Source organism: Galleria mellonella, unplaced genomic scaffold (assembly GCF_026898425.1).
Source record: "Galleria mellonella isolate WM207_F2 unplaced genomic scaffold, CSIRO_AGI_GalMel_v1 utg44, whole genome shotgun sequence".
Classification (NCBI taxonomy): Eukaryota; Metazoa; Arthropoda; class Insecta; order Lepidoptera; family Pyralidae; genus Galleria; species Galleria mellonella.
The window spans coordinates 1,645,224-1,659,140 of NW_026442100.1; the positions used below are offsets into that span (position 1 = coordinate 1,645,224).

General features: G+C 32.0%; 2 protein-coding genes across 7 annotated transcripts in view; one reads left to right on the top strand and one right to left on the bottom strand.

The window, feature by feature from the left end:
- The first annotated feature begins 1,961 nt into the window (after nucleotides 1–1,961).
- LOC113518866 (vacuolar protein sorting-associated protein 72 homolog) lies at nucleotides 1,962–10,099 on the top strand. 3 transcript variants are annotated; one of them, XM_052898463.1, is made up of 9 exons: nucleotides 1,962–2,241; nucleotides 2,879–3,002; nucleotides 3,871–4,006; nucleotides 4,533–4,709; nucleotides 5,219–5,294; nucleotides 5,702–5,808; nucleotides 6,455–6,614; nucleotides 7,681–7,839; nucleotides 8,592–10,099. In XM_052898463.1, exons 1-9 carry the CDS (start codon nucleotides 2,111–2,113, stop codon nucleotides 8,782–8,784), a joined length of 1,263 nt encoding a protein of 420 aa, XP_052754423.1. In that variant the 5' UTR covers nucleotides 1,962–2,110; the 3' UTR covers nucleotides 8,785–10,099. The 3 variants fall into 3 exon arrangements, with proteins under 3 accessions (XP_052754423.1, XP_052754425.1, XP_052754424.1); XM_052898465.1 differs by having other exon boundaries at nucleotides 6,470–6,614; XM_052898464.1 differs by having other exon boundaries at nucleotides 3,871–4,000.
- Nucleotides 10,100–12,554: 2,455 nt separating this feature from the next.
- The window catches only part of LOC113518673 (uncharacterized), a 54,330-nt gene continuing 52,967 nt past the window's right edge, over nucleotides 12,555–13,917 (bottom strand). For all 4 annotated transcript variants that reach the window (XM_031908124.2, XM_031908053.2, XM_031908099.2 and 1 more), the window contains one exon: nucleotides 12,555–13,775. In XM_031908124.2, coding sequence (XP_031763984.2) covers nucleotides 12,862–13,775 — 914 coding nt within the window. In that variant the 3' untranslated portion in view covers nucleotides 12,555–12,861. The remainder of the gene's footprint in view (nucleotides 13,776–13,917) is intronic.

Here is a 13,917-nt window from a genome sequence, read left to right on the forward strand (position 1 = left end):
GTGCCCGAGCAAACGACACGGCACCTCTGTCTCATTCGTGTTTCTACCGTGAAGCAGTTGTGTTTGCATGGCTGTCTTTCGATTTGAAGGGTAGGATATGTCAGTGAATTTACAGAATAACACCTGAATCATCAGGAATGGCAAGGCATGGGGGTATCATGGGCGAAACAGTATACTCTGTTATGTCCATGGTACTGCTTATGTCTATGGGCGACTGTAGGTGACGACACTTGTTTCCATTAAGTTGTATAAAAAAAAATTGTAAACATTTTATTTGTTCATATTTTAAAATATTTCTAATTGATGATGTTTTTATTTTAGCTAAGTTGCATAAAAAAAAAACTAACGGTGGTTTTCAGGGTGGACCGTATAGAGGTAGACCTGATAAGAATATATTGTTAGCAATGGCGGTGTTAAACCTTATTACTAAAAATTTCTTTCCGAACCCCTCCCCCCACAACTTAAAACTTTATTAGGTAACAAGTAAAGATTTGGTACGTTTTGAAAGAAGGCGCTTAGTATAAATAGTGTATTGTGCTTTTGTTAATAGATGATAATGGAGTGGTAATGCTTCCTGTGCTAACGGTATAAACTGGCGGGGCACCAGTGATAGATGTCTGATGAGGATAAAAGCAGATCAATTAGCGCATCCAATCCAGAATTCAAATAAAATTAACCACGATGATTTCCAGGGGGAACCACGTGGAGGTCGACCTGAAAGGGTACATTGATAGCAATGGGGATTAACCTTCCCATTACTAACAATTCCTTCCCCCACTCTGTTACTATTGTTTTTTAATTTAAGAATTAACACTACTTTCACATTAAAGATATTAAAAATTATTCTATGCAACCATTAAAGAGCACAACCACGAACAAATAAATGACTATTTATAGTATCAAACAACTACTTATAAAGAATTTTTGATACAAATCTCTATATTAGTGAGTAAATATAAAAGATTTTGCTATTTTATACAGTAAAATTTTCAAACACAATTAACTGGTTGCATTGATATCATACACATGTGTTTTATTAGCAGTGCATGTATTCTCTTCTTTTTTTTCTGACATTGACACTAGGGGTGTCTGTTTAAAAATTTATTAATATTTTTATATTTATTCGATAAAACTTCGTATGTCAGCATCAATATTATTAATGTATCGCTAATTTTTTAAATTAGCAATGATTGAATGGTGAGCCACCCGCGCTATCGATATACGTCGGATGGTATAATGAGTGAAATAAGTCATAATGAAGGTTGATCCTGTGGTCCCGGCATAGAATAGGCCACCTCTGCCTTTCCCGTGAGTGTCGTAAGAGCCGATTGAGAGAGATGAGCAGCAGCGCCCTTTTTATAAAATCTTTAAAGCCAGGGGTAAACAATCCGCCTGTGAAGTTTATATTTAGCAATGGACAGTTAAAGGCTGATATAATGATAATATGATGAAGTCAGGTCATTTGGTCTCTCATGACGAATTAAACAAGTTATTTTTATTAAGGGAATTGTATGGACGGGGATCTAATATTACTAGCAATAGGACAATGAAATCACATTCCTAATATGTTTTAATATCGAATACAATTCACAAAAAAATATTATAATGACTTTAAATCCACAGAATCTATATACCGTAACCGTAATAAATTAATATTTTTTTTAATAAGTATAATACGACCAGGTCAAAATAACCCACCGCAAAAATAATTACTGCCGTTGTTACGCGTATCTCTTAACTACTCACACACAGATGTCACTACCTGTATAATGAAATCATTAAATAATATTAATATATACTACTGTTTTTATGGTAATTATTAGTTACAGTTAGTTTTTTAATCGAATCCATGTTTTTATAAATATATCGTAAAAAAATCAAAGCTATTATATCGAATCAACTCAATTCGTCTATATATCGAGTAAACTCGATATATCGATGTTAAGTGAATTGCTCTAAGTGACACAGAGTAGATTAGAGTAATTTTTGCTTGTTCTTATTTCTCCCGTTTCTCGATGTTTTTGTGTTTTCACATTATATTATTTTAAATATTCCATATACATTATTTACAAATTTTGTTGTAAAAGTGTTGAGAGATATAAATAAAAATATGGCTCAAAGAGAACGTCGCTCGAATGCTGGCAATCGCATGGCCAAATTGCTTGATGAAGAGGAAGAAGATGAATTCTATAAAACAACTTACGGTGGGTTCCAGGACGTCGAAGAAGACAGAGATTACATGTGAGTAATATGAAAATATTGTGATAGTGAACAATTTTTATAACGTTAGTAAACTAAAAGTAATATGTCTATCAACTGCAGTTACTTGGACAAATTATGGCCATCAATTATAAATATTCCAAGTGATTTAGCTATTGTCTGCATTCATTATTATATCAGTCGTTAATTGCCCACTGCTGAATATAGGCCTCCTCCTTGGGTGGGCTTTGTCAGTAGTTACCACGCTTGGCTGGCAGCTTAGCAGTTGCATTTAGGTTTTGGTGATATTTTAAGAGGACTGCTGTTGCCCAACCCTCGACAATTAAGTTCCCTTAGTCGCCTCTTACGACACCACAGGAAATAAAAGAAGCCTACCCGGACTATATAGCCAATCTTTTCTTAGCCAATCATAACTAGCTCCAATTAAAAGTCGCTCAGCAAGCTGTAAAAAAAGCTATATTTAGAGTTTCTCTTAGGAATTGAAGCTCAGATTCATTAAATTTTTATATTATTTATCATCGAATTTAAGTGGAACTGTAGCTATTCAACGAAGGAAATATTGAGAATGTTTACAGTTTTTATTGAATTTTTAAAATTGTAAACATTTTATTTGTTTATATTTTAAAACATTTGTTAATTGATGATGTTTTTATTTCAGACAAGAAAAAGAACAAGATGATGTTGTGGATTCAGATTTTGATATAGATGAAGATGACGAGCCCCACTCTGATCAAGAGGCAGAATCCAAGGAGAAGAGGAAAACAAATGCAAATGTTTATAAGGTTGTCTATGATTTTCTATTAACATGCTGTTTTATTCTTTATTGTCATCATGGGGAAAACAAAAAATCTGAAAAATAGTCATTATAATTAATGTACTAAAGATAAAATTATACAAATATGTCACTTCTATCTCCCATTGTGGTAGGCACTAACAAGTGAGTGCCAAATGTTCTAAAACTCATTGTAAATTATTGATGCCTATTAAAACACTTTCTGTAAGTAGGAGAAGTAGATAAAATCTTATCTGAGAAATCAGGGTCTGATAGGGCTGATATATATCAAAAAATCTGATTATTTGATTAGAATTATTTTGTTTAATTCCACTACCATTAGTATTTATTAGAAGATTGACTACTATTATTATTAAAAGAAGTTCAACAACCCTCCATATTAATCATCAATTTTAGACTGTCATTTTGTCCATACTTGGAATTCTCAAAATAACACCTAGTTCAGTAAAATACCTAAAGAATGAAAAAGTCCTTAAAAAAAATAGAACTCTTTCATTTTCGCCAATGGGAATTCTCTAAAAATCTAAATCTTTTCCAGTAAACCTTTGGAGATGAAGAAAATTGTTATATGTAGTTATTACTGTTTCCCTAGCTCTTGACACAAACTTTATATTGTACTTCTTTATATTTATATAATTTGTAAAATGTTTTAGTCATTCTTTTATAATCCAGCTTTTTTATTTACTTGTACTACTTATGTAATGTAATAGTTAAATAAATAGAAATCATATAAACACCTAATAGTCCTAAAATTGTTATTAATGTAATTATATAGTATATTTACCATAAAATATTTTATATCTATTTATTTTAATTATAGTAGCTGGATTTTATATTTATGATATTTTCTTTTCTAGGATCCCAACAGAAAAAAGAAATCGGAAAAACCTAAAAAACCAGTTGGAAGGAAAACAAAAGAACCAAAGCCTAAAGAAGAAAAGACTGAAAAATCAGAAAAAATAACAACACTTGACACATCTACATCAGGTACAGGCAACTGTCAACTTTTGTATTAACAATTTTTCATTACTCTTGTAAACACATAAACTTATAACATAAAGAATAAAATTACTAATCATCATCTTCCTACCCTTATCCCAATCATTTGGGGTTGGTGTAATATGATTTTATCCATGTTACAAAAAGATTTGGTTTTTAGTTTTACGACCGGCCTGACATCAACCCTCTTTGGGAATGCATTTGTTGGTGGTTTCCGTCACCTACGCTATGGAGGAAAGGATTGAGGAAAAAAGGAAGGGAATGTTGGAAATGTGTAAAGGAAATTGGTGAATGAGAGGAATAAGAATACTAATGTATACTAATATAATAAAATGTTTTTTTTTGTTGGAATGTGCCAATTTCTGGGACTATCAGTTGGTTTTGAAAAATTCTTTTTACATTTGACAGTTTCTTTCTTGAGAAAGGATATAGGTTATTCGACATGTTTTTACAACCATAGGAGAAGCTAAGGAATATAGCTAGGATATTACAAACCCTTACATTTGATGTTTTATTTCAGAACGAAAATCCATCAGACAAAGCACAGCAGTAAAATCAGCAGAAACACAACAGCGGATAAAGATAAGATCAGAGTTGAAGAAGAAAAAACCAAAGAAAGTAGAAGAAAAATGGCCAACACAAGAGGAATTGTTGGAAGAGGCACTTGAAACAGAAAAAGAAAATTTAAAAAGCTTAGGTAAATTAATAGATATTTTTTGTATTTGGTGATGGAAAAAATAGTGTATAAGGAAACGATTGAGTAGTGAATTTGAACGCTTTTTCTTTGGGGAAAGGAGAGAAGGGATTGTTCATAATGGGAATTAGTAGCCTCATTGCTAGCAATACAGCATGTCAAGTTAAACTCCTCATGGTTCCCCCTGGTAACTATCGTGTTATAAGTATGTATTATAAGTGAATTTATCATAATACGACCTGTTGATTCATTCTTATTTTTTTTTCTCACCTAGCATCCCTCACTCGTGTCCTGCCTGCATATACCGTTAAAAAAATACCCTTCTTTACATATGAAAAAAAAATTTAGACTTTGAAACTGACATGGTGCTTCAAGCTATCAAACTCCTATAAAGGCGTAGGATGAAAATAATTGAAACGACATTAAATTATTAAGAAATTTCATCAAATAATTTCACACTAAAAGTATTGTTAGGTATATTCATCAGTATTTTTGTTTTTTTTTTTTGTCAGAGAGATTTGAACAAATTGAAATGGAGAGGAAGAAAATTAGACCTACAAAGAAAACGATTACCGGACCGGTTATTAGGTAAGGGTGTTTTATAATACAAAACAAACAAGCATATTATGGTTCACCTGATGGCAAATGACTACGGCCGCCCATGACCCGTAACATCCGAGATATTGCAGGTTTTTTTTATAAAGGAATATTTATATAATTATATATAAATTTATTGATATGCAATATTTTTTAAATCGTCGCTTCTTTATATATATATATATATATATATATATATATATATATATATATATATATATATATAGAAGTGTATATTATTTATACATTATAATATAAAGAATTTTTTTATTTATACCACTGAGGTGGCAAACAAGCATACGGCCCATCTGATGGTAAGTGGTTACCGTAGCCATTTTTATGAATTGACATGTTATACCTTCATGATCTTCTTAATTTTTATTCGTCCTTTATTACAGATATCACTCCTTTGCTGTGCCATTAATAGAAGAAGTGACAGAAGAGAAACCCACTGTACCTAGTACGGAAGATATCACGCTGAGTGATGTGATAAAAAATGAAGATGGTAAGGAGTTTTTAATTTGATAATGTATTTTATGTGTTCTATTATGTGTATATTATGTCCACGTATTAAATCGGTTTTGTAGGATTTCGCCATCGACAGGGAGTTCATCTTATATCCTACAGCCTCAATGGTTGCGTACAGCGCGGTTTCAGAGTTATTTCCTCCCACGAACACTCAGGTTATGGAATGAGCTCCCTGACGATGTTTTCCCAAAAGCCTACAGTGTGGGGTTCTTCAAAAGGGGGGTAAAGAGGTTTCTTCAGGGTCGGCAACGCACGCGTAATACTTCTGGTATTGCAGGTGTTCATAGGCTACGGTAACCACCTACCATCAGGTGGGGCGTATGCTTCTTTGCCACCTCAGTGGTATAAAAAAAAAAATAAAAAAATATAAATGTAATCTAAAATTATCTCTGTACTATATTTTGCCCGCGGTTTTTTCTGATAAATTCGTCACAAGGGGCTAGCTGACCTATCAATCCTCACTGGTGTCCCGCCAGCGTAGATAGGTTCTACCACTCCATTAAAGAAATAAAAAACACATCAATGAAAGATCAATCCGTTTATCCATGCAAGCAAGATTACAATCGCATTTTCAAGTAGTAAAAAGACTGAGTTTATTGTAAAGTTTTTTTTTTTTATTGTAGTGGTAATGTCAACAGGGGAAGGAAGCAGTACAAATGTAACAATGACAGAACCAAAGACTGAAACAATCGAAGAGAAAATAGAGAAGATGGATACGGATACAAAAATAGATGTAGAAGTCACAGGCCCTGACGAGGAAGTTGACGTCCAGAAATTTAAAAGGTATATAATTATTTCTGTTTATTTATATAAGTTACTCAAGTTGGAGTAAACAATATATATTTTAATCTGTATTAATATTAAATTTAATTCAAATCGATTGAGCTATTTTGGAGTTAGTAATGATAAATATCCTTCTTGACTTCGCATGGGTAGAAAGATTTTTCTAAACTAATATGTAGCCTAAGTTACTCACTGATGTAGCTTTCTGCTTTCGATAGATGAAAGGATTTTTAAAATCGGTTGAGTAGCTTTTGATTTTATCCATTGCAAAGAAGCAAACAAAGATATATTTCTTCTTTATAATATTATTGCAGAAGATATGTTTCTAGCAAATAAAGTATATTCACTCTCTCTCTCTTTAATTCTGTCTTTACTTAATCCTGGAGATTGTTAAATTGGATTGGAATATATTCCGTGAAATGATGGAATACATTCCACGAAATGATTGCTTCTATTATGCTATCCCATAATTTAGGGTATTCTAGAGATTCAGGCGATTGTAGTCTGTTTCAATATAATTTAATGAAAAGGTAAACTTTATTGTAATTATCAGAGAAACATTTTCGAAATGAAATTAGTAAAATATCGAATTTTTCATTTTATTAAATCGATCGATTTTTTATTACAAATCTACTATTGGGCATCAGCCAGATAGTTTATGGTCGGGCTGATTATTTGTTTATTTAAGTTTTCATTAATTTCTATCCTGATAGTCATACTATGATTTATTTATTTTATTTATGGGCATTTAATTTATTTATTTATTCATTAGTACATGTATGTGTAAAAGGTGGACTTAATGCTAAAAGCATTCTCTCCCAGTCAAGCTTAGGGAAGTGTCAGGATACTTGAATGCGGTACTAGTAATAATTTATATATACATACTAAAATTTACATATAATAATCAAATAAATATATATAAATAACAAATATATATATAAGATATACTATATTATACACGAAGATTAGAAAAATGGATAATATTTACTGCTCGGATAAAGTAGCACATGTATGTGACACATGCTTATATAATATGTTAAACAAATTATTTCCTTTAATGTTACAGTAAAGACGAGAAACCCCAGAAAGAGCAGACCAAAAATATCAAATACCACGAGCGCACATTGATATCGTTCGAGAACGACATAAAGGATATAGCGTTCAAAGCTTGTTTCCCGAAGTCGCGACCAAAGAGACGGCGGGATCTACTCTGTGCTGTTACTAAGTATGTAGTCTCTGATATCATTCTTTATTCTTTATTGTACACAAAATATAATGTTAATCACAATTTATCTGCTAATGTTGAATAAATAATTGAGAATTTTGTAACAGCTTTAAACTTGGTATTGGAAGTTTGAATTTTTTATTTGTTGATTAATTTTTCTTTGAATTTAATGTTCAATTCCATTCTATAGATAAGCATTATTATATCAGCCGTTAAACGTCCACTGCTGAGCATAAGCCTTAGGGGGTTTTGCCAGTAGTTGTCACGCTTGGCAGACGGATTGGCAACTCCAGTTAGGCTTTGGAGATGTTTTAAAAGGGATGCTGCTGCCCATCCCTTGCCCTCCCTGAATCGCCTTTTACGAAGTGGTTGCCTAATCTATGCCGGGACCACACGGAAATTTCGTCATAGACGTAGAATATTGACGGATCTTTATATGTAATCTTTGTCAGATCCGTCAGTATTCTACGACTATGACGATATATTGCATATAAATAAAAAACTAAAAAATTTCCACTCATTCCATATTTTGCTACGGTTTTTTAAACACAATATTGCTGTCAAAATTTAAATTTTCACTAGCAGCTTAATATGGATATTATTACATGTTTAACGTTTTAGTTCGTTAGTGAGGAAAATTTTAAATAATCGATCAGTAACATTGAAAATTGTAAATTTTTTTTTTATTTGTAATGAATTTTGATGTTTCGATAAGTTAAACTTATGAACGCTGTTAATTAATACAATTTCAGGAAGCCAGCTCGCTACATAGATCCTGTAACAAAACTGCCATACAGAAGCGTTGATGCCTTTAGAATAATAAGAGAGGCATACTACCAACAACTGGAGGCTAGAGGTGATCGGTCAGACCCTCAAGTGGCCGCGTGGTTGCAGTGGAGGCGAGCGGATGCCGCATCAACTTACGTTCAAATACATATAAAGTGAATTGTGAACTCTATGCCACGGTAATTAGTCACAATTTATCTTTTATACAGGGTTAGTCGTAAAGACCATATTCCTTCTTAATGGGGCGAAAACACGCCTGTAATTCCTCTGATGCTGCGAATATCTATGGGCGCCGGTAATCACTTACCAGGTGAGCCTCATGCTGGTTTGCTTCCTATATCTAAAAAAAGAGTATATTAAATTCAAACCTTGTTATAGTATTCACAAAGGCGAATGTTTCCCTAAAAAGTAAATTTTAAATCACGTAATAATTTTGAATATTTCCATACCAGCCACGGTCGTTATCATAAGAGACGTTGAAGAAATATATTCAGATTTTGACTTTTAGTGGCAAATTGTTAGTATTATAAATCTGTCATTGGGTCTCGCCTTGTTACTACCAACTATGGCTAACCTTGTGTACAGTCAACGTCAAAAGTAGATGAACATATTAAGTTTTTAAACCTCCATACTTTATATTAAGTAAATTTAAATTTAGTATAAATTTAAATTTACTTCATTTTCATTTATTGTTAGTGCTAACCTAGTTGAGATACGTATTTGCATACAGCATTTATAAGTTTTAAAAATGTGTAATTTTGCGAGAAATCAAAAAATCTATATGTCATATATTGACGTACGTCATATATTATATCCTCAATAGTCAGATCGTCAATGGGGGGAGGGGGAGAGGATTTTTAGCAATGAGGACTAGAAACCCCCATGTAGGGTATATTCTTAGTAAGCTAGGAATATAACCCATCAGGTCGACCTCCATAAGCCCTCCCCCTAAAACCGTCGTTGTGAATTGTGCCTAATTGACCTAATTTCATTCTCACATATCGTCCTACGTTGGTGTCCTGTCAGCGTATACTGATAAAAATAGTCTGTGTTTTTACCAGCTTTCAATTTATTGTATTGATAGCGTTGATTCTTAATACTTGTATGGAATTTTCAATTAATAAACAATAAATAGAATAATATGGCGAAGCTTATCAAGTATTCATAATACGTACATGTGTATGTTATTGTGAATTAACAATATTTGTTACAATATTAATTTTATATTTATAATGTTAGTAAAATAATTATAACTATCCATATGTCATACTGTTTCATTCATTCATTCATTTACATAGTGCCGTCTAGTCCTAGCTTAGCAGAGCTTGTACTATAACTGCTTGTACTGCTATTGGAAGATCTATCTAGAACAAATTGTATTGCAATCCAGAAATTAACAAAGATAATTGTATTATTAAAATTAGTATAAATAGTTGCAATTATTTATTTTTATTAAATTTTGTATGTAACAATGTTTTGTAGTTTAATTTTTTTAACCCTTTTTCCCATAAAATCGATTTAAGAAGAAAATCTCGAAATAAAAATCTGTTTTAATTCAATTTGGTCTGCGTAGTAATAGTAGGATATTATTCCTTCTCTATTATGTAAGTGTACGCGTGTTTATAAATCGCGTAGTAAAGAATAATTGTATAATTGGTACTTACTTTCTTTTGAAGCTAACGAAACGTGATATTTTTTTGGTGGTTTGATTACAAATCATTGAATGTCATCAAATATCCAAATGACAGTAAAATCCGTATCAAAATTCTTACCATGGTTTAGAAAAAGCAAGCGAAACAAAAAAAAATGGATCCTAACAACGAGTTTGTTTCGTACTCTTCGAGTTTATTATTAATACTACTATTTATTCATACATTTTTAATGAATAATTTATTACACAAAAATATTCAACTTCACTCACACTATTGCGATATAAAACTTTTTTTTTTATTTAATTCTTTATTGTACACGAATTGACGAGTTGACAGAATATGACGTAGGTAATCACAAACATTGTACATTTACAATTTGTACATTGTAAAATTTGTACATTTACAAAGGCGAGCTAAGCCGGCATACACTCTAATAGAGACCTCTTCTTCTTTCTTGTATAATATATATGTATATATATATATATATATATATATATATATATATATATATATTTTTTTTTTGTTTTCTTCCAGCAAACTCAAAGTGGAAAGGAGCATCAATGTCAATTATAATTTTTCAAACTTTAATAAAAATGTCCTGAATTGGTAGTAATGGAGACGTTAATCGCTATTACTAGCAATATACCCTGTTAGATCGACCTCCACACGGTTCCCTCTGGAAACCATCGTCATCAATTCTTGTTGTATTCGTCACAATAGACTGACTTAGTTTAAACGTCACCTTTTACGCAGGCTCCTGCCTGCCTTACCATTCAATTATCATCCATTAAAAAATCCAAATGGGGGTAGAGGGGAGGTATTGTAAGTAATGCGGACTACTAGCCCCAATACTAGTTTTTTTTTTATGGGTGTAAATGGTATAGTAACCCCGCCTGCGCTAACGGGATACGCTGGCGGAGCACAAGTGAAGGGTAATGATAGACGAGAATGAAAACAAGCCAGTTAGCCCGTCATGATGAATTCATCAGGAATTAACCATGATAGTTTCAAGGGGAACCGCGAGGAGGTCGACCTGGTTGGGTATATTGCTAGTAATGGGATTCTCAGACTCGATCACTAACAATCCCTTTCCCCGCCCCATTACTAGTAATATACTCTATCAAGTCGACTTCCACGTGGTCCCTCTGTGGAAACCATTGTGCTGAATTCCAAGCGTATTCATCACGATGGGGTGTAATAAAAATATAATAAAGGAATAACAGAGCAAAACAGTTGATTTGCTCTTTTATTCTCACCTATCATCCCTCACTGATGCCCCACCAGCGTATACTGTTAGCGTAGGCGGGGTTACCATTCATTAATGGATGACATTAAAAAAAATAGCAGTAGATAAAAATAAAAAAAAATAGTTATTTAAATTAAATATTTCTATATATTATACTAATTTCATTTAGAGAATGTTTCTGTTATAATTCCAATGAAGCTTGATCATCTTTACACATTAGTTTCTGTTGAAACAGTCATAGTGACTTGTATAGGAATGTCAACCTCAGTTTTTTTTTTATCTATGATTCAGGGCAACGAACTGCATTGACCCTGCTCTTGAATAGCATGTCAAGACTAGTAACCGAATAAGAAGCGGGTGGGCGGCGAACAAAACGTTTGTATGCGGTCATATTGAAGCGTATGAGATATTTAATGTCACGGCACATCCATTTTGGGTTTTGAGTCAATCTATTGTAGTTATGGACGACTAAGACGTATGGGTAGAATAGAATCTGTTATAGAATACAAAATCTTATAATCTAACTGGCCTGTTTTCGTTCTCATCTATCACTCTTCACTGGAGCTCCGCCAGCGTATCCCGTTAGCGCAGGCGGTGTTACCATTCCATCTAAATCCATAAAAAAAAAAATTCAGTCTATGTACTGGTAATTGGTTAAACCATTCAAAATACTAAGAGGTAACAAACAAACTCACTTTTACATTTATAATATTAGTAAGGATTTATAAATTGTAATAGTATAGTAAATGCGTAGTAGTTTAGTAATATTATAGTTATTTATGTGCTAGTCATTCTATAGTTTTTTTTTTATCATAAAGTAGTAGAACTATAAATGTATTTATATGTTTAAATGTAAAATAAATAAGAAATGGAAAAGTTTACAGTCGGAATCTTGATCATACCATTCACTCCAAGTATCATATGTTCACGAGTATGACAGATAAGCCACCGCTCATTGCATTTAACAATCTCTGACTCAATCTGGGGAACTTACAAGCAGAGATGGAATTTGTAAATGAAAGTGCAATAAGATAAATCAATTATTTTAATGATGAATAAATAGTTAAATTTATGATTAGCTTAAGTATAAAATTAGATTCAGTATCTGTACATTATTGTACATGTGTAGAATTATTCTAGTTAAAAAATATTATGACAATTATTCAGTTACATGGTTGATGATGCTAGCATAAAATATAATGAAATGATAATAGAAAAAGAAAATGTTATTAAAAATATACATAATAGAAATAGAGTTATTCTGAGTATCAACTTACATTAGGTACTAGTAAATACTGTTACTTTTAAATTTTAAATAAAATTACATATTGCTTTTTTTTATAGATCAGCAGTAAAAGATGTGTTTAACCTTAAATCTGGCACGCTGTTTCTTCTAGGCTTTTTGTTCATCAGTTCTTTTAAGGTAATAAGGCCAGATGCTTTAGCATCCAGCCTCGACTGGGATTTTGATGGATCAGTTGTTGGCAAATAAGGGTATTCACTCAAATAAGTCTGCGCGCTTTTGATTTGATTTTCGTTTGTTACATTGTTAGTCTCAGACATTGCCATTTCGTAAGGGCTTATTGTCCGATCTGAAATGTTCTCCATAGATCTGAAAGCTTCTAGCACTGCCTTTTTATGTGCTATACCTCTCAAACTACCTTGCCTACTTAATTTTCCACTCACAACATCACTGAATAAACCATCTACATTAAATTTCTCTGATATTTTTGTTAGCTTACTACTACAGTCATTATTTTCATTTTCTTGCATTTCATTCCATATTTTTGCAATTTCAGATGAAGGCATAGAATGTGATTTTTTTATTTTCTTAATTCTTTTTTGCGTTCGTTTTGTTTCGGGAGATTCCGATGATTTATTTTGCTGTATTTGTTGACATTCATTTAATTTTATAGGTTTTTTTACATCTCTAATTTCTTCCAGTGATTGAAAGAATTCTTTTGCCATTTTAAAACGAGATTTGTAATCTTTCTTAATTGCGTCTTCATCTCTTTCTGGTGAAGGTTCTATTGATTTGTTTGGACTTTCAACTATTTCCAATTCAATATCCGATAGACTGACATATGTTGTTTCTTTTTCCCTATTTTCTGGTTCAAGTTCATAGGAGTTACTGGTTTTAGTATCGATACTATCAATACTTACACTTTCAAAACTTTTATAACTGTCGTGTTCCTGATATATTTCTTGTTGTGATGAATTTTGGGGTTGATTGATTATATTTTCTGCAACAACTAAAGACATAATATTTTGTTAATATTTATTTAATATACCGACAATAATAGCAACAATTTATTATTTAGTTATTAGATTAGTTACAAAATCCAATAATAAATTCAGTAAATATTAGAATGAATTTATATTTTGTAATATTTC